This window comes from Rhinolophus sinicus, linkage group LG02 (assembly GCF_036562045.2).
Source record: "Rhinolophus sinicus isolate RSC01 linkage group LG02, ASM3656204v1, whole genome shotgun sequence".
Lineage (NCBI taxonomy): Eukaryota > Metazoa > Chordata > Mammalia > Chiroptera > Rhinolophidae > Rhinolophus > Rhinolophus sinicus.
In genome coordinates, this window is record NC_133752.1 from 9,316,313 (window position 1) to 9,344,081 (window position 27,769).

General features: G+C 43.2%; 1 protein-coding gene across 1 annotated transcript; it reads left to right on the forward strand.

The window, feature by feature from the left end:
• The first annotated feature begins 541 nt into the window (after positions 1 to 541).
• Positions 542 to 26,464, forward strand: BST1 (bone marrow stromal cell antigen 1). Its single transcript, XM_019740867.2, has 9 exons — positions 542 to 957; positions 2,208 to 2,334; positions 3,835 to 3,970; positions 7,812 to 7,894; positions 10,638 to 10,714; positions 11,057 to 11,149; positions 13,686 to 13,772; positions 16,622 to 16,681; positions 25,061 to 26,464. The coding sequence occupies exons 1-9, from the start codon at positions 776 to 778 to the stop codon at positions 25,164 to 25,166; spliced, it is 951 nt and encodes a 316-aa protein (XP_019596426.2). The 5' UTR covers positions 542 to 775; the 3' UTR covers positions 25,167 to 26,464.
• Positions 26,465 to 27,769: the final 1,305 nt, after the last annotated feature.

A 27,769-nucleotide genomic window follows, 5' to 3' on the forward strand; every position in this document is an offset into this window, starting at 1 on the left:
ACATCTTCCTTCTGCTGACTGAACTCTCCCTTCGTTTACTTCAACCTCCCTTCTGCTGTGGGGCTCCCTCCTCTGGTGTCGGGCCAAGATTAGCCAAGAGCGAATGTTCTGGCCCAGGTGATGTCCCAACTCAGCCCTGGAACTGAATCAGAAAGCGCGGGGAGAAAGCCATGGAGGGTGTTGTGTCGAGAAGCAGGAGCAGCTGGTGTAGTGAATTAAGAGCATGAAGATTATGACCTGCTGAATGAAGGGTACAAGCCACCCACACGGGGGGCGGGTAGCTCCCTCAGTATCCAGCCCTCACATCGGGAAAGTGAAACCCATGGGGTCCCTTTGATTGAAGGCGCAGTTTCAATACGCTCACACAAAGAACGGATTTATTACTTACAGATCTTAGCAGGGGGTGGGGATGCAGGGTGCCACTGAGGGGCGGAGGGCAGCCCCTCCACCCTTCCCTGTCAAGAGACAGAGGGAGACAGCAAGGTAGCAGGCACGAATTACTTAACTCGGGGCGGAGTCACTGACTTTACATGGGTTTAACTCTTAGTGGCTCTTTTAAAAGATGTCCCAGAAAAGTAAAGCGGGAACTTATGGCGGGAATCCTAAACTCAAGTCCTTATCTAAACGTCCACTCTAGACTCTTGGTGTAGCATCCTGTAAAATGCCTAGGCAGCAACTCACAAAAACAAAAGTTCTCCTCCCAGCGTCAGCTCGGGGGAGCCACCTCAGTGCGAAATGAGGAAACAAGTCCAGCCGGCTCTTCCCAATTTCCGCTATGGCTGAGCCCGGGTGCGCGCTGTTCGGGTTTTCTCTCTCCGCGCTGCTGCTGTGGCTGGCGGCGGGGGGTGCGGGCCGCGCAGACGCGCAGTGGAGTGGGAAGGGTACCAGCCCGCACCTGCCGAGCATCTTCCTGGGCCGCTGCGCGGAGTACCTGGCGTTGGTGGCCCCTCAGCTGCGGTGAGCATGGCGGGCGGGCACCTGGGCGCTGAGCCCGTGAAGACCGGGAAGAGGAGAGGACTGGGAGGGGAGGAGGGGAAATAAAGGAGAGAGGGGAGAAAAACACAAAGAGAGGGGGAAAGCGGGCAGTCAGGAGGTGAGAAGAGGGTGTGGGGACAGGGAAATTGGGTCTAAAGGTCAGGGGCTTGATATGAGGGGTGCGCGTGGGGGGAGGGAGGATGGGGGTCCTAAAGGTCAGGGGAGCCAAGTGTGGAGGATGTGTCTAGAGGTGAAGGGGGTGGTGTGTGGCAACTGCAGGTGTGGTGTGGTGTGTGTGTGTGTGTGTGTGTGTGTGTGTGTGGTGGGGGTGGGTCTACAGGTGACCATTAGGGAGAGGTGAATTTGGATGACAGCCCCAGACCCAGCAGACGCAGGAATTCCATGAGTTCAGGTACTTCGGGAATTGAAATTTCAAATCTAATCTAGAGGATCTTTTTTTTTTTTTTTTAAATTGGAATGTCTTGCCAGCTCCTTACTAATTTTTGTTCCTTCTTTGGACACATTTTGTTTGTTTTCATAGTCCTTTTCTTGTGCCAGTTATTTTTAATGTGACACATTTCCGGCAAAAAAAAAAAAAAAAAAAAGGGAGACAATCACATGAGGAATGCCCATGTTACCTAATACGAGAAATAAAATGTTACTAACGAGTGGGAATGCTTTTAGAAAGCTAGACTAGAAGTCAAGAGTTGTGGCTGGCACTGGAGGTCATACTTTCTGCCTTACCAGGTATTGCAACAGCCTTTCTCAACAGGTGGTGCTCATTCCTGATTTTACAAGGACCTGCACATGGGCCTGACCTCACCTGGACCCACCCCTACAATGGACCTCATTGTCTAAATGAAGAAGCTGGGAGCCTGTGTGGCTTATTGGAATTGTCACCTTCTGGCTCGATGCCTTTTCTGCTCCTCTCTGTGAGCGTGGGGCAAGACTTTATTCCTTGCCTCTGAAAAACTTGTGTATTACCTTCTGAGAGACACTTCCACGGTCCAATTTCTCAATCCATCCCCTAAGTTATTAATTTTTTTCCTCTTCTGAATTGGGGTTAATGCATGAGCCAGGGCAATTCCTTATCTTTTTTGTATACTTAGTTTGGCAGAGTTGATGTATAACAAAATGGCTTGTAAAGCTCGTAGAGTACATTGAGAGAAATGGAAAGACATCACATTGCGATGTGATTTTCCCCCCCTCTATAAACTTGTTCTTTTGCACAGGGACAAGAACTGCACAGCCATCTGGGAAGCCTTTACAATGGTGTTGGATAAGGACCCCTGTTCCGTGTCACCCTCTGACTATGACCTTTTTATAAGCCTTTCCAGGCATTCCATTCCCAGAGACAAGGTAACTCCATGACCCCATAAAACATTGCTCTCTAAAGACAGACTGGTGAAATTAGCTGCGTCCAGGGACCCTGCAGTGTTACGGGAACATCAGGCATAAATTCACAATGCACTTGCACTTGTGGAGCTCTGTGGTAGGAAGGTGGCTTCATCTTCAACAGTGACCCTGGCCTTCCTGCCTGTCTGGGCAGAAGGAAATTGCTTGAGTCAACAAGTCACTGCAAGAATCACAAGGGCATCAGGATGGCGCCACGCTTTTCCACCCCTAGCCAACTCTGTCCTAACTGACCCTAACGTCCTGAACCTTGAGTAATTCAGAAAGCTCTCAAACTCAAGTATCCTCCCAGAAAACCAATCTCTCCTTGTAACGGGCCTGAAGATTATATCTACTTAGTATCAGTGTCTTTAAGAAAACCACATATCTATATTGTCTGCACTCTAAATTCTAATAAAATGAAAATAAATGAGAAAATCTATGTAAAATGTTTGCTTAGAACAGTACCTTGAGTTGAAAGAACATTAGGTAGCATTTTTATTTTTCTGATATAATTCTTAGCCTGATTTTTTTTTCATTGTAAAATCTTACCATTGATTTATTTTTCACTTGTAAGGGCAGGTAAATGGAGCTGGAGGGTCAGAGAGATAATAGACTGAAAACATGATTTTTAACTATATGTTGCATTTTGAACTTTGCTGCCTCCCTGGCAGTAAAAAAGAGAGCCATAAATTGTGGCCTCTTCTGTCATAGATTATGGTTCTAGTTGATGAACTCAGTAAATACTTACAGAGCTACTTCATGTGCTGGGCATGTGCTAAGGGTTGAGGCTGCAATGCAACAGGGAACAAAATAGCCCCTGCCCTTGGGAGCTTCCAGTCTGGGCACAAAAAAAGTTTGACTCTTGATGAGATAATGAGTGAGCAGGGTATTCTTATTTGTATTATCATTATGTGAAAAAACTAACTTCATAGTGGGAATTATAAAGTATAATACAAAAGAAATGTATTTGTGAGGCTCTTTATACTTTAGGAAATGCTTTTTGTGATTGCATACCATCGTAACCACAGCTATGGAAGGAGAGAAAAGGCTCATGGTCCCCATTTTCCAGATGTGGAAACTGAGGTACAGGGAGATGACATGCCTTGGTCAAAATCACGTTTAGTGTATCATGGAGCCAAGATTCAAAACCGGGTCTCTTGATCATCTTTTATATCCTGGGATCTTCACACACACACACCCCACACACACTCCACGCTGTCTTCACATTGCACTACTGGGAAAATATTTCATTAACATTTGCATGATACCCTTGGACTCAAAGGAACAGAGGTGGTACCACTGTCTGAACTGGTAATTAAAACGAAGAAAATAAAGAGCAGTTGTGAGGCAAGTCCGAGTTGAATGAGAAATGGGTTGCCTGACTTACCTTGATGATACTGTGCCTGAAAAAAAAATTGTTTTGATTTTATTTTATAGTTTAATGTTGTGTTTGTTTTTCCTTAGTCCCTGTTCTGGGAAAATAATCAGTTCCTTGTTACTAGCTACGCGGAGAACACCCGTCGTTTTATGCCTTTGCATGACGTTCTGTACGGCAGGACTGGAGATCTCTTGAGCTGGTGCCGACAGAAAAATGCCTCCGGTAAGACTCCCGCACGAATCACAAGAAAAATAAGAGTTCTTGTTTACTGTGCATTTGCCATTTGGGCTAAGTGCTTTCATATGCATTTATCTCATTTGATCCCTTCCCTCAATCCTCTGAGGTAGTGGTAATAATAATAATAATAATAACAGCACTTATGTTTTGCTAGGAACTTTCTAAGCACTTTACGTATATTAACTAATTTAATCCCTGCAACAGCCCCGTGGGATAGGTCCCATCCTAATTCCTATTTTGACAAATGAGGAAACTGAGGCACAGCAAGGTTAAGAAACTTGCTCAGGGGTGTGCAGCTAGTAAACAGCAGAGTCGGACAGTCTGACTCCAGAGCACATGTTCCCAACCCTGCACAACTCAGCCGCACTATCCTCATTTTCCCGAGGGGGAAACTGAGGCTTAGGGAGGTTAAATCACTTGAAGAGATAGAGGCCAGGATTCAACCCTCTTCTGATGGATCTGAAGCCTGTGCTCTTAAATGCCACTCCAGGCCACCAGTAGATATTTCAAGATTAAAATCACAGTGAAAGTTTAAGTCACAAGGACTGACCTGATGATAGGGACAACTCTCCTCATTCATCCAGCTCCCATGCTCGGAGCTGGCAGTAACGCGTCCCCACCATCAGGGAACTGATGGCCTTGTGAGGGTCATTTACTCCGTCATCTGTGTGCTCTGATGCAGGAAGGACTATGGAGCAGCAGAGTGAGACACCAGCCTTGACCAGAGTATCCAGGAAGCTTCCTGGTGGCTCTTGGCTCTGGATGAATCTTGAAGGCTGAGCATGAGCAAGGCTGGGAGGTGGGGGAAGGAGTTCCCTTTATGAAGGCTGGAAAGTCTCCCCCCTATGTATCGGAGTCACTTTAAAAGTTAACCTGAGCTCAGTTGTGTTTATTCTCCTCCATTCATTTATCCATCCAGTTAACATTTGTAGAGTGCCTCCTATGTGCCAGGTCTCCCTCTTTTAGGTACTGGGCACACAGCAGAGAATAAAACAGGAAAATAATACCCATCCTTACATTATACGTAGAGGGGGGAGATAAGACAGTAAACAAGCAGGTAAAATATATTGTCTACCATAAGATTGTAAGGGCTACAGAGAAAAGCAAATCAGGGAAACAGGATAGGAAGTGCTAGATTGGTGAGGAAGAAAGAGGAAAGTGTTGCAATCCCATAGGCCCAGGAAAAGCCTCACTAAGAAGCTGATATTTCAGCAAAGACCTGAAGGAGACGAGGAAGAGCATTTCCTGACAGAGGGAACAGCAGGTGCAAAGGCCCTGAGCTGGGAGTGTGTCTGGCATATTTAAAGAACAGCAAGAGGGTCAATAAATAAAGATAAAAGTAGTCAGCTACAGGGCTAGAGGAATAAAGGAGGCCCCGGCGGCCAGGACATTGCAAGGACTCTGGCTTTCACTATGAGTAAGAAGGGAAGCACTGCAAGGGAGAGGGCAAATGGACGTGGCCATTCTTCCAATGGACCAGGCAGTGATCCCTGACCAGGAAGCCTGTTTGATTATCCTGCAGAGGGTGGGGGAGGATGGCAGAGGGACGTGATGGAAAGAGTATGATGGAAAGATGCATAATACAAAATAAGTATTTGGTGTTTGTCTCCCAGTTCCTGGCACACAGCTCCTAAAGCCTTTGGAATCTGAGGAGTGATAAAAGTGTCTTTTGTATGGCAGTGAGCTGACTGGTGCTTGAGGCCCATAGATAGCTTCACATGGGGGTTGGTCACCAGAAAGACCAAGGCATGATTAGAGAGTTGGAACTTTTAGCCCCATTTTCTGTCCCCCAGGAAGGGGAGATGGACTGGAGATTGAGCTAATAACCAGCAACCAATGATGTAATCAACTATGCCCACATAATGAGATCTCCACTAAAAATCTCTAAATGATGGAGTTTGAGAAGATTCCGAGTTGGTAAACATATCCAGATACTGGTATGGTAGTCACCCAGAGAGGTCACGGAAGCTCCACGCACCCACCGTCCATACCTTGCCTATGCATTTCTTCCATTTGGCTGTTCCTGAGTTGTACTCTTTACAACAAGCCAGTAATAGTAAATAAGGTGTCTTCCTGAGTTCTGCGAGCCATTCTAGCAAATTATGGCACCTGAGGAGGGGGTTGTGGAAACCCCTGAATTTATAGCCAGTTGGTTAAGAGTACAGGTGTCAACTTGCAGCTGGTGTCTGATGTGGGAGCGGTCCTATGGGACTGAGCCCTGAAGCTGTGGGCTTTGTGCTAATTCTGCATAGTGTCAGAATTGAATTGAATTGTAGGACGCCCAGCTGGTTCCTGGAGAGTCTGGAGAAAAGATTGGTATGGGGAATGAAACCCCACGCATTTGCTGTCAGACGTGCTGTTAGTAAAACAGCGCAGAGAAAGTGCCCCAAGAAACCACACCGTTATTCCCCACCTCTCCGTTTCTATCTATGCCATCCTCTGAGGGGTCTTTGTTTAAAAAGGAAGTGAAGTCCAGAGGTTAGGGTCCACAAAATAATGAGCTGTTCCTATCGTTGGAGTCCTGTACGGCCATGAAGAATGATGATCACGCTTTGTGTTTATTGATCTGGAAAGGTGTTTGTGACATATTTTTAAGGGAGAAATCAAGTTAATCCAAATAAAAAATGTATACACAATACATATATGAAAGTATGCACATGAACAAGTCGAGAAGAGGCAAACCCAAACTGTTAACAGCAGTTCTTGCTGGGAATATGGGATCGTACTTTTTTTTTTCTCATATCCACATTTACCATTTTTTGTGTGTTTGTAATTTAGATATATTGTGAGAACGAAAGAGTTTTGAAGAAAAAAATTCTTCAACTAAGTCAATGATCACTAATAATACCAGTCGTTCATAGTCTAAGACCAAGAAAGTATAAAACAGGTAAATACAGAAATTGTTGGCTGTCAGAAATGACGGAAGGAGCCCTGGGAAGCTAGAGAGTTAGATTGTGGTATGTACCATCCTCCGTGTCATGTACCATCCAGGGGACCTGTCTGAGCCTCAGATTTCTGAGAAATCGGGACATGGGCCCGCAGAGATAATAACCTGGACTGTCTGCAAATCTAGAGTGTGTAATTCAAAGAAGTAATTACCACTCTCTTAAGTAATGTTAGGTAATGATCCTCTCTTAAGTTATGTGATGGACCTTGCATCAGAGGACAAACTCCCTAAAAACATTACAGATTGTCAAATTTGCACCAGCCCAAAGCATGTCATTTCCCTCCAGGTAGTACATAATTTTGCCCTGTTTGGTTCTTTCTGGAACAACTTGTTAACTAACACTTTCTTCTGTTTTTACAGAGTAAATGGTGAACAAATACCATACGTACCTGCTGTATTGTATCTGTAAAATTTAATACATTTGAACATTTTATGTATTTTAAATATTATAAAGTATCTATTTTCTTGGTCTAGTTTTCTTGTATTTACTTCTAAGACCAGGGCTAACTGGAGAAAGCACTTCTCCCAGGACAGCAAAGTTTTGTGGGGGGTTTTTTAATCTCTTTATTAGAGTTCCAGTAGAGAAATAACCCAGCTGACATGCTGATGCTCAGTGGTCGGCCAAGTCACTCATCTGCCAGCTGTTCAGGTCTCTGCCTTCCTCACGTTTGTGCCAAGCAAGATGACAGATGTCTTCGTATCATGGACCGGGTGGTCACTCACCAGGCTCTCTATGGACTGGGTGGGCAGAGCTGAGAATGTTTCACTTGTACAGAACACAGGCTAACTATATTCTATGGAGCCAGCAAGTATTTTTAATGAATTCATTTTTTCCTATAAAATCTTGAAATGAAATGTGTTTATCCATTTTCCCCTTAGGACTTGATTACCAATCCTGTCCTACATCAGAAGATTGTGAAAACAATGCTGTGAATTCTTTCTGGAAAAGGGCATCCATGCAGGTCATGCTGGGCTGGGCAGCTGGGTGGCTGAGCGTGTGTGAACATGGGACAGAGGGGTTCAGAGACTGGGCTATGGGGTCATTATTTAACTTTTTGGAGCCTCACTTTCCACCTTTGCAACATTCTGAGTTATTCTCTCTGCTCCGTAAAGTTGTAACTTTAAGCTAAAATACTTGACGCCATGCCTGGCATGGAGAAATCAGTCAGTGAGCGTTAGTCATGAATGAGGGTACCAAATGGTCATTAGGGTACCAGTTGTGCTGTAGTTGTTGTTAGTATTTCAAATCAATGTGATCTTTATTGCTGCATAAAATGGGGTAGTCCCTGCTTTCTGGGACACTGTGGGACATCTGAGATCTAGATGTGGGGTCGGAAATATCTACAAGACTGTTGTCAGTGGGCGAGGAGGTGATAGGTGACTGAGGACCAACTGGAGACATGGAAATGATCCCCTTAAGGTAAGTCCACTCCTTAGACAGTGTTGTCACCAGAGTTGATAATAGTTACCAGCAGCTATGAGATGCCAGTGAGTACAGGTTACGTCTTCTGTCACCAGAACAAAGGTCAGGAATAAAGAGTGTTAAGTCTTTAGCTCAGTGCTCAGCAAAGGGCTGCCTACTGTTACATGTTAGCTATAGTGACTAGGTGGCCCATGGACCTTCAGCGTCCTTCTCGCACTGCTGCCAACCCTCTTTCAGGGCTATCCATGTCTCTAGATCTTGAGGTATCCACTGGGTCCATCGTTCATCAGGGTGAGAGGGACTTTGGTCAAATCCTCCACCACGGGGGCCACTGGGAGCTAAACAGAGGGCCTGCTCCAGACAAGATATTCTGTTTACTCCTGTGTTCGCCTGCCAGTCCAGTGGGAGCATTCCATTTGCACCCACTTCCCATAGCTCCTGTTTGGAGTGCAGGCTATCGTCTTTGGCAGTGGACTGCCCGAACCCCTCACTGAGCCCCTCACTGAGGGGCTATCGCTGTGTCATCACCTGAACATAGATCATGATGACAACTCAGGGGTGATGTCAACATTACACATAAAGGAATCATACAGTCTACCCAGTGGATCTACCTGACTTCAAAATGTGTGTTCCAAACTGCCATCTTATACTTCCTCCAGTTCTCTAATGGGAATCTATAGTAATTGTGCTCACATTTTATGAGCTCTTAGAATATGCTGGATAGTCCAAGCCTGTGGAGACGTAGTAGAGACATATTCAATAAGTTTTAATAATAATTAATGTAAATGATTTGATCTTTATAGCAGTCCTATGAGGTAGGAACTCTTATTACCCATGTTTTACAGACAGAAAAAATGGGGCATGGAGAGGTCAAGAAATGTGACCAGACTTATTACAGAGTTAATAAGTAAGGAGTCAGAGACCAAGTTTTCAACCACTACATCATTCATGCCTCATTGTATCTGCATGCATTTTTAATTAATTTTTCTTATCAACATAATAGCTCCTTATGATAGAAAATGACTAATTGTATAAAATATAAATAAGAAAATAAATCATCCATAATTCCTATCACCTAGAGGCAACCCCTTCAGCATGGTGGTCATCAGACCTGGACATCTGTATGTCTGACCAGGACTATTAGCACTATTTGGAAGCAAGCTGAGACATGTGTGATGTGGACTATCTTGTTGCTTTGCTGCAGCTGGCACTGGCCATCACTGTGCTGGAAAATAAGCCCAGCCACGTGTATCTCAGGGCTGCATAATACCATTACCGCACCTGCTCCATTCTAGTGTAAGCATTTTATCAGGGAAACTATATGCTCCAGCAGTGTTCTGAACTGGAGATTTGGGGACTTCTCTGAACTCTTTCCCTTGGGAATTTCAGGCGTTGATTAATATTCCCTGACTTCTGCGCATTTATTTTTAACCTAGAGTGTGTGCTCTACCCACCTAATCTTGCATTTTGCTTTGAATGTAAGCACTTCCTATGCTGTGGCAAATCTTTTGTACACTTGTATTAATAGCTGGGTAATGTCTCAGACCTGTAAGTATCAAGATTTACTTGCCATTCCCTTGTCATTGACTATTTTAAATGGGTTACAAACAATGCTGCAATACACATTTCTGCACACCACGTGGTCCTTAGTGCTCTTTACCGAGTATTTCTTGCTCATCTTTTTTGCTCTCCTCTGCCTCTTAAAGTTACTTATGTGTGAATTGCACTGGCCATTGAGATGTGAATGGGAGTGACCATGTTACTTCTGGGTGGAAGGAAATCTTTAAGAACTGGTCTATGATTTACGACTTTCTCCTTCTCTCTTCCTGATAACTAGTGACTTTGCAGATATGGAGACTTCATCAGTTTGGGACCCAAAGTGAGGAGCAAAAGCCCAATGGACCTATGATAAACATGTAGTGTGAGCATGAAATAAATCTAGTTTAAATGCAGTTTAAAGCCACTGTGATTTCAAGGTTGTGCATGTGGCAGCATAACTTAGTCCACTCCAGCTGGTGCAATGCTGGAATCTGATACTATGTCACATTATTTTCTTAGGGTAAATTCCCAGACATGGAATTACTGAGTCTATGAGTTTTTGACATTTCAAAGCAATTTGCTTTCCAAGATATACTAGTTTGCATCCCTTCTAGCTGTATGAAATATCAAATTTATCATACCCTTGCCAGTGTTGAAAATTGTCAATTAAAAAAAATTTGGCCATTGCATAGCTGAAAAAGGACATGTCTTACTTTACTCAAAATACTTGTTTCTCCTTACAGTATGCAAAGGATAGTTCTGGGGTGATCCATGTTATGTTGAATGGTTCAGAGCCAACAGGAGCCTATCCCGTAAAAGGGTAAGAATGTTGGCACCAACAAATACAACGGAAATGCCAAATTGTTTTTCTAGTTGTTTTGGATGGAGGCTTAAGAGAATTGTCCTAATCCCCAATCTAATGCTTGCTTTAATAAGTTCAGGTGGAGCAAAACAATCGAATGACCTGGAGATCAGAGACATGTCTCTACAGTTTTACCATTAACACCTGATGAATGCATGAATGAAATCAGTAACCTAAAAATTAAAAAATTACTCCCAAAAGCTTTAAAACAAAAGTAATATGTAAATCAACTAACAATGAAATGGGGAAAGTATCATACTGCTTTAGGACACTAAAAAAAAAACCTTTCCTATTTTTCAGGTTTTTTGCAGATTTTGAAGTTCCTTACTTCCAGAAGGATAAGATCACACGAATTGAGATCTGGGTTATGAATGAAATTGGAGGACCCAAAGTGTAAGTTATGAAGCTATTGATGAGGGTAATTGTGTAAACATGCTTTTCTTGGATGTGTTATGATTAAGTCTGTTTTACATTTTCATGTTTTGGAGAAACAATAGCCTTCTCTGTTTCTAATGTGAAGGGCAGAGAAAGGGAAAGACTTGACTTTCTGGAAATGTCACTAGCCATTCCTGAGCCCAGAGAGAAAACCTCTTTTATCCAGATACTCCTCTCAGCCAAGGAAAGTCATGTTCCTTTCTAAGCAACGTAGGCAGCTTTGGATTGGACAGTTCCTCATGCATTTGTGTGGGTCAAAGCCAGTTTCTCTTTCTTCAAGAGTTTTGAAGCCCCAAAATTCTTACCAAGTGTTCTACGAATTGACCCAAAGGCTATGTAATGAAGACCTCATCCTCAGAGAACAATCAGTTCCACAACTGGGTCTCAGATAATGGGCTAGGGAAACTTTTAAGACCCACATTTTCTGGGAAACTACTTGAGTTTATATAAATGTAAGCTTGAATTCATCCTTCTCATCATCGAAGCACACTGCTGGCAAAACTGCACATAAAAAAACTTAAAACACAATTAGTTCAGAGACAAGCCAATGAGGCCAAGCCCAGTTAAAGCAGTTCATCCATGATGGTCCATGAGAGGCAAGCTGGGGTCGTAGTCTTCAGAGCACTGATGTTACATGGAGGGGAGTATGGCCAGCTCCAATGAGTGGATGTGTTACTGAAAGTATATTTTGAAAGAAACTTAGCAAATTCCCCATTTCAGGCCCCTAGGACCTTCTAAGGCTCACCATATAACGAGTGATATTTTTTCCCCTGTATTTCTCTTTGCAGGAGATTAATGAGACTTACTGTTGCACGAAAAACAATGTGTATTGTTTTTCTTATTTCTTTGAGAAGTCGATCTTTGTCTAGAAATTGTGCATGCTTGTTGTGTTAATGTATCTATCAGAGAAAGCTTGTCCTTTGAACCTCCCTGTAATGAGACAAGGAAATGGCAGTTGAATATCATGTCAGGCCATCCCTTCTCCTGCAGAAGAGATGATAAAGGGCTCAGAACACCTGGTTGTACATTTGTGCCACAGGGTGAAGTTGCAGGTCAGGAGCTAAGAAAGTGGGGGTCCTGAACTGCTGAGATTTTAGGGGGAAAAAAACCATAGACAGAGAGCTCAAAACAACATGTGTATCCCTGATTGTGTTTAGCACTGCTTTGGCTACCTTTATTTAAAAAAAAAAAAAAAAAAAAAAAGGTAGAAGAACCTATTGACTGAGCTCTGTGTCTAGGTGTCCTGAAACCTCCATGCCATTGCTTACTAAAACATCCTGAGTACTGAGCTTGGCCCAGAGAAGGACATCATACCAGATTTTGGCAAAGCCCTAAACATGACCTTGCCCACGTCACTCATGTCATGCCTGGAATTCCACTTCTTCTGGGAAAGCTTCCTTCTGTCACTCATTTTCTCCCTGTACACTCCCTCTGTATTCATTTTACAGTAGGGAGGCTGCCTACCTTCCCATTCCGCATAAGCTGAGGCTGGGTCCTGCCTGTGACATCAATGGCATGCCTACTAAGCACAGCTGGCTGTGTTGTATCTACTTCTTTGCCTTTACACACCCCCTGCTTAATTGTGACCTTCAGGAGGGCAGCATGCCGTTCAATGTGGCAGTGACTATCCAGAGCCTTCACAGGCATTCAGAAATTTGGAGCAAGAAAAACCTGTTTTTAGGAATTTATGCTAAGAAAATAAATAATAAAGGATGTGTATGAAAATGAAACTTCATGAAGGTGTGTTGTGGTATCAATGACATTGGACTATAGGAATTAATTTTAATCTTTAAAAAGAGGGCACTGGTTCTATGAATGATGTTCCGATTAGGGAAGGGAGAGCATGCAGGAATTAACAGTAATGGCAGGAGGTATATGTGTATGTACACAGACATGGGCAAATGCAGAAAACAAAATGCACTGGACAGAGGAATACTATATTGTATTTTTTCAAAAGTCTCGTGGGAATAAACCCATTTTAAAAGTCTAGAATGATATACAGCAAAATGTTAGCAGCATTTATCACTAATAATGTGAGATTTGGGATATTTTTTTCTTTTTATTTGCATTTTCTAACATTTTTTATTTGTATGTTTTTGTTGTCATTTAAAGCTTAACGTAATACACTACGGTGAACAAGTGGGTATTAGCACTGTGCCTGCCGGGGCACATCACAGAACTGTGTTGGTGGTGGGGGCGGGGTGGGGGGTGGGGCTATGGAAGGCCCTGTGGCGCAGTGCGCATGCGCCTGCAGGGCCCAGCCCGGCACTTGACTTGCATACGTCAGAGCATCTGTAGGGTGCTCAGAGCAGCCCCTCCCGCGGTGCCACGGCTTTACCGCAAGCAGTACTTTTAGGTCCAGAGATTTTCCCAGATATTTCTCCAGAGAGGAGACTATCCTAGGAGCACATGGTCAAAATAAATTTCAATTCACCCGGAAACAATGTATTCCATCCTCTTATTTTAGTTTTCTGTTTCTGTTTTTATGGTTTAGGGAATCCTGTGGAGAAGGCAGTGTGAAAATCCTGGAAGAGAGACTGAAAACAATGGGTTTTCAGTACAGCTGTATCGATGACTACCTGTAGGTCGTATATTATAATATAGTCCGTACATATATTCAAAGGTGGGTGGGGATTTGGGAGGGCAGAGGGCTGTTGAAATGGTTCTGTGGGGGTCAGCTCTAAAGGCCAGGGGACTATGCCTTCTCAGATGTCATTGGATGTGGGGACTGAGAGTGCCTTCTGGCCAGGTTGTGCCTGCCTCCACCCACTTCTGTCCAGAGCCCTTTTTAATGAGCCTGAAGGACAGAGCAGCCCTTTATCCTTTGCGCATGTCCGTTTCCTCCTCGATTGCTTATAGCCTGGCGAGTAACCTGCGAACAGGAACCATGGCGCCTGCATCCCTGGGTGCCCTGCTGCCTGTGGGATCCTTGCCCATGCTACAAGCTAAGGTGGAGTATGTCGGAGATACTTACAGACAGGTACATCTTGGCTGTACACCAATAGGAAATAGTAATAGCTACCCTTTATTGAGCACATTATGGGCCAGGTACTTTATGTACTTATAATCAGATAGCGTTTCAGGGCGTTCCTGATTCGTGGAACTGTAGACAAGTTTGGCTCAAAGCCCAGGACAGTTGAAACTGCCCTCGACTGGGAATTCCTCACCTTCCTGCTTCTTGCTCCTTTCTGTGTCAGCACCTCAGTCTTCAGGTCTGTTTGGTTCCTCAGAGGCTGGAGTCCAACTCTGCAAGGAATTAGTGGCTCTCCCCACCATTTGAGGGTATGGTAGGGTACAGATGACATCTGCAATCTCAGCCAGCACCCATGACCATCCAGCTGGCTCTGCCACCCTGTCTTCTCAAAAGCCAGGTGGGCTGAATCACCCTTCCATCTGAGCAAAGCCCCTTGGAAGCGTGGGTCTTCCCTGACTCATGCCTCCCCTAAGGGAACCCTCAAAACTATTCTTTTTCCTACAGCTTGAAGCTGTACCATTTTACTCACCTATTATTGCTAATGCTCTCAGGAGATTCAAAAGTCAGGTGTTGTCATCACTCTCTTTTAAAGACGAAAGAAAGCTATTACTCTTTTGGAAATATAACCTATGTGCAGAGAAACATACAAACCATAAGTATCCAGTTGAATGAATTTTCACAAGTTCAATATACACATGTAACCAGCACCTAGATCAAGAAACAGACATAACAGACACCCCAGTGCCCCCCCTTGACCTTCCTTTTAGTCTCCCCCCATCCGTAATAGTAACCACTCTAGACTTGTAAGGTCATACATTACTTTTGTCTGTTTTTTTCTCTTATAAATTTTTCAAATTTTAATTATGAATATTTTTTTTAAGCACACATGAAAGTAGATAGAATAGTGTAATGAACCCCTACATATCCATCATCCAGCTTCAAAAATATCCCCTTTGTATGGATGGGTAGATTCAGGGTCCGAGAGGTTAAGGAAGTTTCCCAAGTCACCACTCAGTGACAGACCTGAGTTTTGAACCCAGCATTGTATGTCTTTGAAGCATGATCTTTACTTTCTACTATAGGATTCTTCCTTTTTTAAACCATCAGATTTTAGTAAATTCTAAAAAAGTTAATTCTTACTCTAAAACTGCTTTATGATGGAAAAATGGCTAAAAATTTCACATTTATGATCGCTTTGCTTTAGTTCAGGAACTCCCCAGAGGAGCCTGTCTTTTTACACGTCATTGGTCTAAGTGTGGAGGCTCAGCCAGAGCCCAAGTTCTCCTGCTAGTTCACAGCTGTCCTGCTTTTATTCTCTCTAGTGGTGTTCCCACCTAAGCTGGCCACAGGGCTGTTCCCTTCTAAACCTGGCTTAGCGCCCCCAGCTCCCATTTCCTCACTGCCCATGGGGTTTTGTATTCCTCCTGGGAGCACAGAGCAGGTAACAAAATGTTTAACGTGGGCCAGTGACAAAGGTTAACGAATCATCAAATTCCAAACCAGATGTGAGAACTTCCTGCCCGCACAAAATTCAGGTGACACTGGCCTCTGTCCTGTGGCAGTTGAGAGTTCTCCCCGAGATTCTTGGATTCTTGCAAATTTTGGCCAGGGCCTATCATTTCCTAGCCTCTCTGGACTCCTGGTTGATTTCTGCTTGGCACAGTGTTGAACCAGACTCAGTGAAACGAGATGCATTTGGGGGGTGGGTGTCGGCCAGAGGCATAATGACAACTACTCTCGTTTAAAAAAAAAACACCTGCGTAGAGTAGATTTTATTGAAAAGTAGACGAGTCCTAGGAAGGGGTCGCATAGCATGCCACAGAGTGAACAATGTGTTTCCTGTTCCTCCAAAGTCCTCTCCAGTCACTCTGCTATGAGAGCCTCTCTTGGCCTGTCTCCTACCTAATGCCCAGTTTTCCCCCTTTACCTAGTTCCTCTCTCCACTGCTGTTTGCTCTTTCCTCCCAGCTGCTCTGGAAGCCCACCACGCAGAGCAGTTCAGCTTTCTTAGCTGAAGCCTGGGCACCAGCCGTCACCCATGTGCTTCGAGTCCAAGCTTCTGCCCAAAGTATTTGAGAGGTTTTTCCAAGCAAAATCATACATCCGTACAGAAGTGATTCCATGCTTAGGTTCTAGTAAGCCTGCAAGGTTCAAGTTCACCTCCACACTTGTTCTTACTGTGAGAACTTGGGCAAGTTCCTCTGGACAGCTTTCTCAACTGTAAATTGGAGATGATAATAGTACCTGTTCTGTGTGGTCGTTGTGAGGATTAAATGATATAATTTACGTAAAATACATAATCAGTTTTTGCTACATAGTGAGTGTTCAATAAAAGAAACTGTGTTCTTCGAGGCCAGAGACTTTGTATCCCCAGGACCTTGCAGGCACACCATAAATGTTTGATGCATGAAAGTCATTTAAACAATCCCTTAATTATTATTTCTTTTCATTCTACAGGCCAGTGAAGCTCTTACAGTGTGTGGACCACAGCACTCATCCTGACTGTGCCTTAAATTCGTAAGTAAATATCTTAACCCAAGCCCTTTGCTTTCCCAAGATAACCAGTCCTTACTATTTATAGAACATTGATGAATTGCAATATGATTTTCACAAAATGCCCGGCTGTAGAGTCAGGTTTGTATTTCTGTGCTGTATTTCTCTCAGTCTGAACTGCTAAGCTTGTGCAGGTAAGATAAATATCTGCCAAGCTGAGCAGAGCCTTCCCTGATGCGTCCCTCTGCTCTACGTGAATTTGCTTCTGCAGAAATTCTAGGAGTGGGGGGGTAGGAGGGCCTTTTAAAATGTATTTCTTCATCCTAATGTATTTTTAAATCATAGTAATTTTTTTTAACGGTAATACATATGCATGGGATACAATTCAAAGTTATAAAAGGATCAAGAAAGTGAACAAACTTTCTTCCTCTATTCCTAGTCACCCAATTCCCTTACCTAGAACTACCAAAATTTCTAGTTTCTTGTGTATCTTTCTAGAATATTCTGTACCCCAAAATAACACACACACACACACACACACACACACACACACACACACAGAGACTTATACTATTCATATAAATGATAGTATACATAGGATTCTACAGCTTGCTTTTGTTACAGAATAGTGTGCCTTAGTGCTATTTCCATACCTATAGATAAAGCTGCCCCATTTTTTAAATAGCTCTGTGGTATTCTGTTGTATGCACGTATCATGATTTATTTAACCTATTACCCATAGGTGGACATTTAAATTGTTTCCAATGTTATGTGTCATGAACAATGAATAAGAGGATTTCTTTTCCCTCCACTCGCATTTCCTCAAAGTAATTTCTTTTAACATTTTGGTCCATCTTTTCCCTTAATGTCCTTAATGCTCAAGCATACACATGTTTCCAGACACAGATGCAAGTTTGTTTGGTTGGTTTTGGTTTGGCCTTATTTTCATTTATTTATTTGCATTTGCTTGTGTACAAAAAACAATCATGCTAGACATACTGTTGCTGTAGGCTTTTTTCATTTACCTACTGGTATATAAGGTATCCTTTTGAGCCTGTTCCTGCTTTCTGACTCAGTCTTTTAGTGGCTGCAGAGTATGCTGTAGGATGGCCACTCTGCCATTTATTTAACCATTTTCTAAACATACGCTGACTTAGTTGTAGGTATAGTTGTAGTTGGTTTGTGGTTATAAACAATTCTGAGATATAATCCTTGATTATATCAGAAGTGCCAAAAAATGTATACAAGTGGACACTTTGGTCAACATTGCACAAGCAGTAGTTTGCTGTCATCAGACGTGTCTGGATGCTGATGGTAACCACTTCGAGCACCTCTTGTAATTGCAGAAGTCAAACGTGATTTGTATTCATCTTGTGTTATCTGTATATATTGAGTATTACAATTTTAATAGTTTTTTTCCTTTTTTAAAATGTGTATACATATTTTTTGGCAACCTCTGCATTCTTTGAGCTTTTGTGCAAGTATTTGTGTGGGATAGATTACCAGCAATGGAGTTGCTGGGTCAAAGAATGTATGTAGTTTGAAATTTGATGTTTCTAAAGGGTTGCATTGAAACTGAGAGTCCTTACGATTTTGATTAAACTTAGTTTTAAATCCTAGGTCTAGGAATCATATCCCTTCTCTCTCTCTCTCTCTCTCTCTCTCTCTCTCTCTCTCTCTCTCTATATATATATATATATATATATATATATATATATATATATACATATACATATATATATATGATTATCCTGGGGAAAGGCTAGGTCTATATATATATATAGAAAGAGACCTAGCCTTTCCCCCAGGATAATCAGCAACCCCCAGGCAGCAGGAAACAGTAGCCCGGATCTGACTGATGGTCACAAGATTAGACCTCTGGCAGCTAAGATAACATCTTGACCTAAGTTATGTTTCAGCTCCTGAGCCGTAAGGTAGAACAACCCCTGGCTACTTTCCCATGAGAGAGGACTAAGGGATGGTGGAAAAGACCTCAGAACTGTCCTCAAGACTTGAAGCAATGATTCATTATTCCTCACCTCCCAACATAACCCCGAACTCCTAACCCACGGTGTCTTGTGATTCTGCCCTATAGAATCTATAACATGCATGCCATCAGGGAGCCAGGTCTTAAGGGCACTAGCTCATCTGTGTCTCCAGGGTTGGTGCCATTTCCTTAATTAGACCTCTACTTTCTTTGCTGCAAACTCCTGTTCGTGTCTCCATTGGCTTTGATGGATGCAGGCAAAACGAATGCCTTGAGTTTGGTAACAGCACCAGTGTACACTCCCACCAAAGTATATGGTGGGTGCTTCTTTTCCCCTTCCTTTGCCAACACGGGGGGTAGTGTGGGCCCTGACAGTTGCTTGTTGTGTGTGTGTATTTTTCTTTTTCGTAATGTAAGTACCTGACTTAAGTTTTGATTAGGGAGGCATCCACTTCCATGATGGCTATCTATCTCCAACAAACAGATTGCCAAAGCACTGAAGGGCTTGGCCACCACCCCCAGTAAGGCTCCTTTGTTTTAGAGATCTTGGTTGATTTCAATGACTGACCATTTGGGTCGCTTGTTTTTTTCTCATCCTGAGCATTAACTTCCCACTCTTATGTTTTAAATTCACCAATAAAGAGGGAACCTGTAATACCCTAGGCCCCTACCCTTAACCCCAATAAAAACAGAACCCCAGGCTCTTGCACTGTTTCTCTCTCCCCACAACCTTGCTGTGTGGCTCCAGGTGTGCTATGTAATTTCCAGGTCCTGTGAGTCAAAAACCTTTATTTTTTTCAAAGTTTCCAGATGGTTGTTGGTGAAGCGCATCATGCAATTGTAATAAGAACTATAAGGGCCAGTCTAGCCACAACGTGGGTTATTGATAGGCTAAGACCAGCACAAAACATGGATATAATCCGTATCTGTTTCTGAGTCTGTACCTGTACCTACATCTCTATCTAATTTTAGGTAGGGCTTTATTGTTTTCATTTGCATTGGCAGGAAGATTTCTCTTCTTTTCCTGTCTGCTAAAATCATACTTATCCTTGAGGACCCTATTCCAAATGTTCGTTCTTGGTAAGGCTTTCCTGATTCTACAGGTGGATTTAAGAACTCCCTTCTCTGTACCCCAAGGACCTTGTACAGAGCTTGACTATAGCACTTCACTCTTTTTAGCCATGTTATTGTTCATTCCACACCATCTGTCTGCCTCACTTGATTTGGACGTTGCATCAACTTCCTCTTTGTGTGTCTCAGAACACTTTACATGGCAGGTGCTCCATGAATGTCTGCAGGATCCATTCATCCACCTACAAGGGGAAGATAACTAATCAGGGCTGGACACCACTGTATGCCAGGCATCGTGTGCATTACATAGAATATTTCGTTCATCCTTGTAACTAGGCAGAGAGAGAGAGAGAGAGAGAGAGAGAGAGAGAGAGACTGCTCATCATCCCCCTGGCTCCTCTTCCCTTCTTCACTCAGTAGAACTTTTGAATTTCAGTTGGGCTCATGGCTGCCGAGAACAACGAGTTGTACTTCCTAGCTCCCCTTTTCACTGTGGCCAACTGATGTGTGCAACTTTTGGGTTAAGCATTTGAAAGGAAGAAACATACATTTCCTCCTCCCATTCCAACTGGCAGTGTGTGGACCCAGGAGATGTGGTGCTGAGCCATCTCCACTGGGTGTGGCCGAGCAACACAACAGATGGAGGCCGGGTGCCCCCTGGGGGCTAGGGGTGGGGGCTGGAGCTTCCGTTATCAGCCTGGACAGTTACTGAGAGAGAAATAAACTTCTGTCTTGTCTAAGCCACTGGGATTTGGGGTCATTTTGACAGCAACCAAACCTGTATCTGAATCAATGTGGGTAGACTCTCTTATCTTCATTTCAGAGGTGGAGGAACTCTGGCTCAGTGAAGCTAATGAAAGACTTGTGCAGGATTACCCACCCAGCAGGGAGTGGGTCTGAAGCGAGTCTGTGAGGTTTTCAGGATTCACTCTGGCACCTGTCCTGCTCTTTTGACTGGAAATTGGGATGACTGATCCCCCATTGCCAGCATGTGTACTGGGAGCTGCCTACCATCCCAGGGGTGGCTGGTGAATTTAAGTTCTCTCCCATACTCTGCTGCTCATGTCCTGTGAATTCGGCATGCATTTTTTGGAGTCCACTCACAGTGGATAAAAAATAGTCTATGGACTTGACTTTCCTCACCCAAAAATGAAACCCACTGTCCCATCTCTGATGCTAAAAGACCTTCATGTCCCCCCACCGCCAAGCCCAAACCTCTAGCCTGGCCTCCCACGTTGTCCTCACCAGGAACTTCCATTTCAGGCTAGCCTTGATCCACTTCCCTAAAGACATCTGTGCACTCCTGCAACAGCCTGGGGACGCTGACCCTTGGGCAGTGGTAAGAGCATTGCCCTTGGAGTTAGATGACATGAATTTGACTGTTTCTTCATCTGCAAAACTAAAATTAATGGAAACGATCTCACAAGTTTGTTGTGAAGATTGAATAAAACCACGTGTGTAGAAGCGCCCAACCTCCTTTCTAGCCAGGAGACTGGAAAGACTCCACAGAGCCAGGGCTGGGTGCAGGATTCTGGTTCCTAAAGTTCACGGAGGGAGCACATCGGTTGCAATTCTTAATTGCAGGTATTGCACACTAGCTCCAGGTAGTTCAGAAAATGGGATGCATTAAAGGATTTCAGGTCACTCACTGACTCTTCCTGGGAAAGCCAGAGAGGCAGGACTGGAGGCCATGCCAAAATCCCAGCCAGAACTGCCCCAGGGGAGACCACACTGCAGCCTGTCTAGGCACAGATCCCTCCAAGAGTACGCATGATGCACACGTATGGATGCCTCTAGCATCCTTGCCATTGCTGCCTCAGAAAGCTGGTGCCTTGGGTGCCTCCATGGCTAGAATGGACCCTGAGTGGCACCTGTTGTTTTAATTCACAGTGCTCACAGATGTACTCAGATCTGTACATCTGGTTGGCAGAGTTTTGGTCCTGTGATTGTGGTCTAACTGCAAGGGAGGTTGTGACATTGAGTATCTGCTTTAAATCCAGCAGTCTCATGGCTTTAAATCTCATCTATATGCTGGTGACTCCAAAATAAATATCTTTAGTCCAGGTCCTCTACTGAATGCCACACTGAAATGTTCAACAGTCTACTGAATCTTTCCTCTTGGATGCCTAGTAGCTATTTCAAACTCAACACTTCCAAAGCTAAGCTCCTGCATTTACCCACGGCGGTGGGCTGAGTCATGGCATCCGAAGATATCCAGGTCCCAATTTCCGAAACCAATGAATTTTACTTTATATCACAAAAGAGACTTTGCAAATGTGATTAAGTTAAGGATCTTGCGACTGGAGTGAATCCTGGATTATCCAGGTGGACCCTAAGTGTAACGTAAGTGTCCTTATAGGAGGGAGGCAGAGGGAGATTGATGCAAAAACAGGAGGAAATGGTGAGGTGATAATGGCAGCAGCAACTGGAGTGATACCCTTTGAAGGTAGAGAAAGGGCAAGGAGACAGACTCCCCCCTCAAGAGACTCTCCTGGAGGAACCAGCCCCACGGACACCTTAACCTTAGCTTGGAGCATCTGGTACCGATTTCTGCCCTCCAGAACCAAAAGAGAATAAATGTGCGTTGTGTTAAGTCACTAAGTTTACTACAGCAGCTATGGGAAACCAACACACCCCTATACTAGCTCTGCGCATAGTCTTCCTGTCTCAGTTGATGGTAATGCCCACCTTCCAAAAGTCCCCAAGTGCCCATTCCACAAATCTGGAGCCAGCCTTGGCTCCTCTTTTCTCTCCCCTCAGAAAATCCTGTCATTGACTGTGACTAGCCTGGTCTGAGCTGCTGTCATCTGTCATCTGGATTATGGCAGCTGACCTTAGTAAGTCTCCCTGCTTCCACTTTGCCCCATCCCGCCATGGCCTCTGTGAAACCCAGCTACTACCGTGTTTCCCCAAAAATAAGACCTAACCAGAAAATAAGCCCTAGCATGATTTTTCAGGATGACATCCCCTGAACGTAAGCCCTAATGCATCTTTTGGAGCAAACCTTAATATAAGACATGGTCTTATTTTGGGGGAAACACGTTAGAGTTAGCTTTTTATTTTTTATTAGGGACACTTTCAAACACAAAGTACAGAGAACAGTCCTTTAAAAGTTCAGCCATGTCACTCACTCAGAGTAAGAGCCAAGCAGCCTGCCCCCCTCACTTCTCCAATTTCTTTTCTTACTCGCCTTCCCCTCACTGAGCCTCAGCCACAGTGGCCTCCTGGAACAAGCCAGGCACATTCCCATCTCAGGGACTTTGCCCTGGCTGTTCCCTCTGCCTGGAAGTCCCTCCCAGAACCGTCCATGTGGTTACCTCTCTCACTCCTGTAAATATTTGCTCATATCTCACCTCCACAAACTTACCTTTGCTTCAGTATTTCAAGTTACAGCCTGCATTGTAAACACTAACTCTGTGAAACCCTCATGTTGTTCTGTTTTTTCTTTCTTATCGTGTTCGATCATCTTCTGACTTATTTGTTTATTAAGTTTATTCTTTGTTGTCTGTCTAGTTTATTCTTCGTTGCCTGTCTTCCACCTGTTAGAATACAAGCTCCAGGAGAGCAGGGACTTTCACCTGTTTTATTCACTGGTGGGTGTGTTACAACAACCTGGAACAGAACCTGTCACCTGGTAGGCACTTAGGAATAAATGACTGAATGAACAAACAATTGGTTTCTATCCAGGGAGCTGCATAGACTTGAGACACAGAATTTTCAAAGGTGCTGGGAATGACACATGCGTACAAGAGTTGGAGGCATCCAGTGGCAGCGTATGCATAAGCTCCATGTGGTGATTGCAAGAAACAGAAACCCGCTGTGGCTCAGTTAGGTGGGAAAATGGGGAATAAGCTTATTGGGAAGATTTAATGGCATCACTGATCCTTAGTGTTATGGTGTAACTTAAGTCTATGGTTTTACTCCTTCAGCAGACTCTAAACTTTATACAGATACAAATCATGTAAAATTCCTTTTTGCAAAACCCATTGCACAGTACACTGCTATTCCTGAAATAGGAAAGTGGTGCCTCTCTGACCTCAGTGCTCAGTTTACCTCTTCTGCTGCACGCTGTGTAAGGTGAATGAGCGTGGCTCTCCTCACCTATCCGCAGGTCTTTCTGAGCACGTTGGTAGTGTCAGGCTTCCAGCCCATCACTCTGGAGTCTTCGTCTCCTTTCATTCCAACCACGTTCCTGGAAGGTGGGCAGTTTGATTCTCTATGATATTGAGGTTCAGGGAACGTGGACCCAGACATACAAAACAAAGGCAAACAAAACTATGTTTCTATTTGTGCACGATAATGGGCGTAAGTGATAGAAATAGTCCTGAGAAGATAAACTCAAAATTGCTAACAGTAGCTACTTCTAGGGAAGGGAGTGAGAACTGGAAAAAGATGAAAGGAAACTCATTATTGTGTTTAGTTTGGTATAATTTTGTTTTCTAAAAAAATGAGAATAAGCATATCCTTGTATACATTAGTTAATCATTTAAAAGCAAAAATATATATGATCAATTTTGAATGAATCAAGTTTGGGACATTAAATGAATCAGAAGTGCAATTGCAGAAAATGTCCAGCAGGTGGAGCCCTAGTACAACTTTGTGGGCAGCTGAAGATTCCTTTAGCAAAAAAGGGGTGGGTTACCAGCACTCAGATGGAATCAGAAACTCTAAGAACCCCGCCACTAGTGGAGAGCCAACGGATACATTTCCAAGCCAACATCAGATTGTTTCATGATTTTTTAAATTTGTCTTTTAATTCATTTAAAAGAAGTCAGTCATTTCTATTGTTGAAAATCCAGTGGTCAGACCCTATTTGTTATGGCCAGAGTCCATATTTTGACCATAAAGTCGGTGTCTTTATGTCAGGACAGGTTTTCCTTCACTATTAAACTCTGATGATGTAATGTCCACCAGCAGAGGACTAGGCTAACTTTATGGTACATGCATACAATAAGAATTCATCCACGAGGAAGAATGAATTACAACTCTATAGTTACGTATAGAAGTATGTCCAAAATATGGTGTTAGGTGAAAAAGCAAATTGCAGATTTCATTTGTGCTTAGATAAAAAAAATGTGAATATGTGTGTGTGTGAGTGTGTGTGTGTGTGTGTGTGTGTGTGTATGTGTATCACGTTCCTGGAAGGACAGTTCAAACTATCAGTGACGGTTCTCTATGGAAAGAGGCAATAGGGAGATTCAGGGACTTCTGCTTTTCACTTGATAACTTTCTGTGCTATATTTAAATTTTTCTATAAATTTTCTAGAAAGCATGCATGTATATTTTCGAAAGCAGGTGTTGTACAGCAATACTGACACTTTCTCTATTTCCTTTTTAATTTGCAGGGCAGCAGCATCTATTCAAAGAGAAGTCCCATCCCTTTACGCAGAACAGAGTGTCGGCCTTGTCATTCCTTTCTTAGTGGCTTTGGCTTCAGGTGCTCAAATGTAGCTACTAGAAACTCAGCTATGCTGCCCCAACCGCTCCAGCCCTGAAAGCTGCCCTTGCGCTGTCATTCTTCTTGTCCTCTGTACCAAGTGGTTCCATCGTCGAAAGAAGCTTCCTGCTGGAAAACAATATCCTGACATGTGTTTTAATGAGGCATATGCTCAGGATTTCAGAAACAAGAGATTAATCTTGTTCTTTTTAACAGGCTAAAACTGCTGCATTAGAATTAAAACAAGTTATTATTTTCTTATTTTCATGATGCTACAAAGCACTGAGACCTAAACTGTTTTATAATCAAACATTCTCAGAAAGTTCTAATACAACTGTATATTTTATTTTCTTCTATGTTTTCCTGTATTCCCAGTAGGGCACACCATATTTTTGTTGATAGCGTAAGATATAAGTACATTGTATAAATATATACATATATATTTGGTAGGCAAAGATTTATATTAAAGATGGTCATTTCAAATGATTACAACAGGGTAATACTCAAAATGTCTACTACTAGGGAACTGTTTACATATGGTTTACTATATATGTAGGATGGAATATTCAAATAGTAGAAGTCATGTTTGTCAATGTAAATGCCCTTCACCTGGTGACTAGATGAACTAATAGTGGTGTGTCTAGACCAGGGGTGTCCAAACTGTGGCCCGTGGGCCAACTGCGTCCCGCGATCCATTTTTTATTGGCCCGCAGCAAATTCCACAAATATATTTAGTTTACTTAAATAAACCAGGTGAGGCAATACGTACTTTACCTCGAGTGAGTGGCCCAGCTGTTTGTGTATTTTACCGCATATGACCCTTGGTGAAAAACGTTGAAAAAAATTTGGACACCCCTGGTCTAGACAGTGGAGTACTATGCAGCAATAAAAAGTAGCCAGCTGTTGATATATACAGAAATGTGGATGAAACACAAATGCATTGTGCCAAGTGAAAGAAGCCAGCCCAAAAGCCTGCATGCTATATGGTTCTAATTACATGACATTCTGGATATGGCAAAATTATAAGAATGGAGAACAGAGCCACAGTTGCCAGGGGTTAGGACTAGGGAGAGGAGCTAACTGAAAAGGGGCAGTGGGGGAATTTTGAAGGAGTGACAAACTATTCTGTATCTAGGTGGTGGTGGTGATAAATCATAGAGGTGAAAAAGAGTAAATTTCATTGTATGTGAATGAATGAAATGTTTTCAGAGAGCATTTAATTGCAGAAAAATGTCAACAATAACTGCAAGAGGTAGGATATAAAACTGTATCACATGATCCAATTTTCTAAATATAATATAAATTTAACAGATATATATATTGTGTGTGTGTGACATACATACCGTAAATCAGTGGAAGGAAAGGCAGAGCAATGATCTCTGCAGAGTGGTTTTATCACTGGTTTCTATTCTGACTTCTGAACTTTTGTACTTTCCAAATTTCCTCTAAAGAGGAAATTACTTTTACAGTCAGAAAAAGAGAAATGCAGACCCACATACACACATGCACATATCACATATGTGTGGTAATTTGACCCAACACAAAACATTTCCAGAAGACACAAACAAAACCAAAATATCACAGACACTTCCCTGTTCTCCTTACTCCTTTTCTTACTTAAAGCAAGTGTGGGTCGTTCAGACCCGAAGACTCTGAGACTCTGATCCCTTGGGGGTTATGGGAGTGCTTTAACATCCCATGGGGCCCTGTAAATCGCTGTAGGGAAGAGAGATTTTCCATCAGCAGCAGACTCATTCCTCGATGTGCAGCTCTGAATACACCAATCTTTCTTCCTGACCCCTGGGCCCCTCCTGATGGTGCCTTCATTTGATTTGTGTGGACACCTGGCCAAATATTCACTATAAAGCTGGGAAACTGAACAGCTTGAAAATCACTGAGGATAGCATTTAGTTGACCTCATGGCTGTTTAGAAATCATCCCCAACACTGCCCTGGGCAGGGCTCAGTCTCTCTCACTGAGAATGATGCAAAGGCCTCCTAACTGGCTCCTCGCCTTCTGTGTCTTCCTCTCCTGGTCCCTCCTCATCTCCCACCATTACTCCTCTTTTGTGGGGTCCACATGCTAGTTGGCCCCACCCCATGGTGCTTATTCCTGGGTTCTCTGCTTTGGAGACAGGCTGGTGTCCTTGACCATCGTCATCAGTCACCTTCATCATCATCGCCATCTTCACCCTTGGCATGACCATAGCTAGTATTTATTGATTTCTTACCAGGAACCAGGCCATGTTATAAATGTTTAATGAATGATTTAATCATTCATACAGTTATCACTATCTTCATTTTACAGATGAGAAAATTGAGCCTTGATGAGGTTAAGTCACTTCTCCAAGATCACACAGCCAGTAAATGGAAGGGAGGTTTTATAACCAGGTGATCCCCGAGTTGGGGTGCTTGGACATCTGCTGTATTGAATAAGGCTACATGAACGTTAAGAACCTCTGGGTTATGTTCCCAAACCACCTGAACTCACTCCCTCCTCCCTCTTTCCATTTTCTCAATCTTAGATTTCCAACTCTGCTATCCACATACCATTTATGTTTTGGCTTCTCCCTGGTTCATTGACACAAGAAATAGTCTCTCTTGTGCCCAAGCTGGAC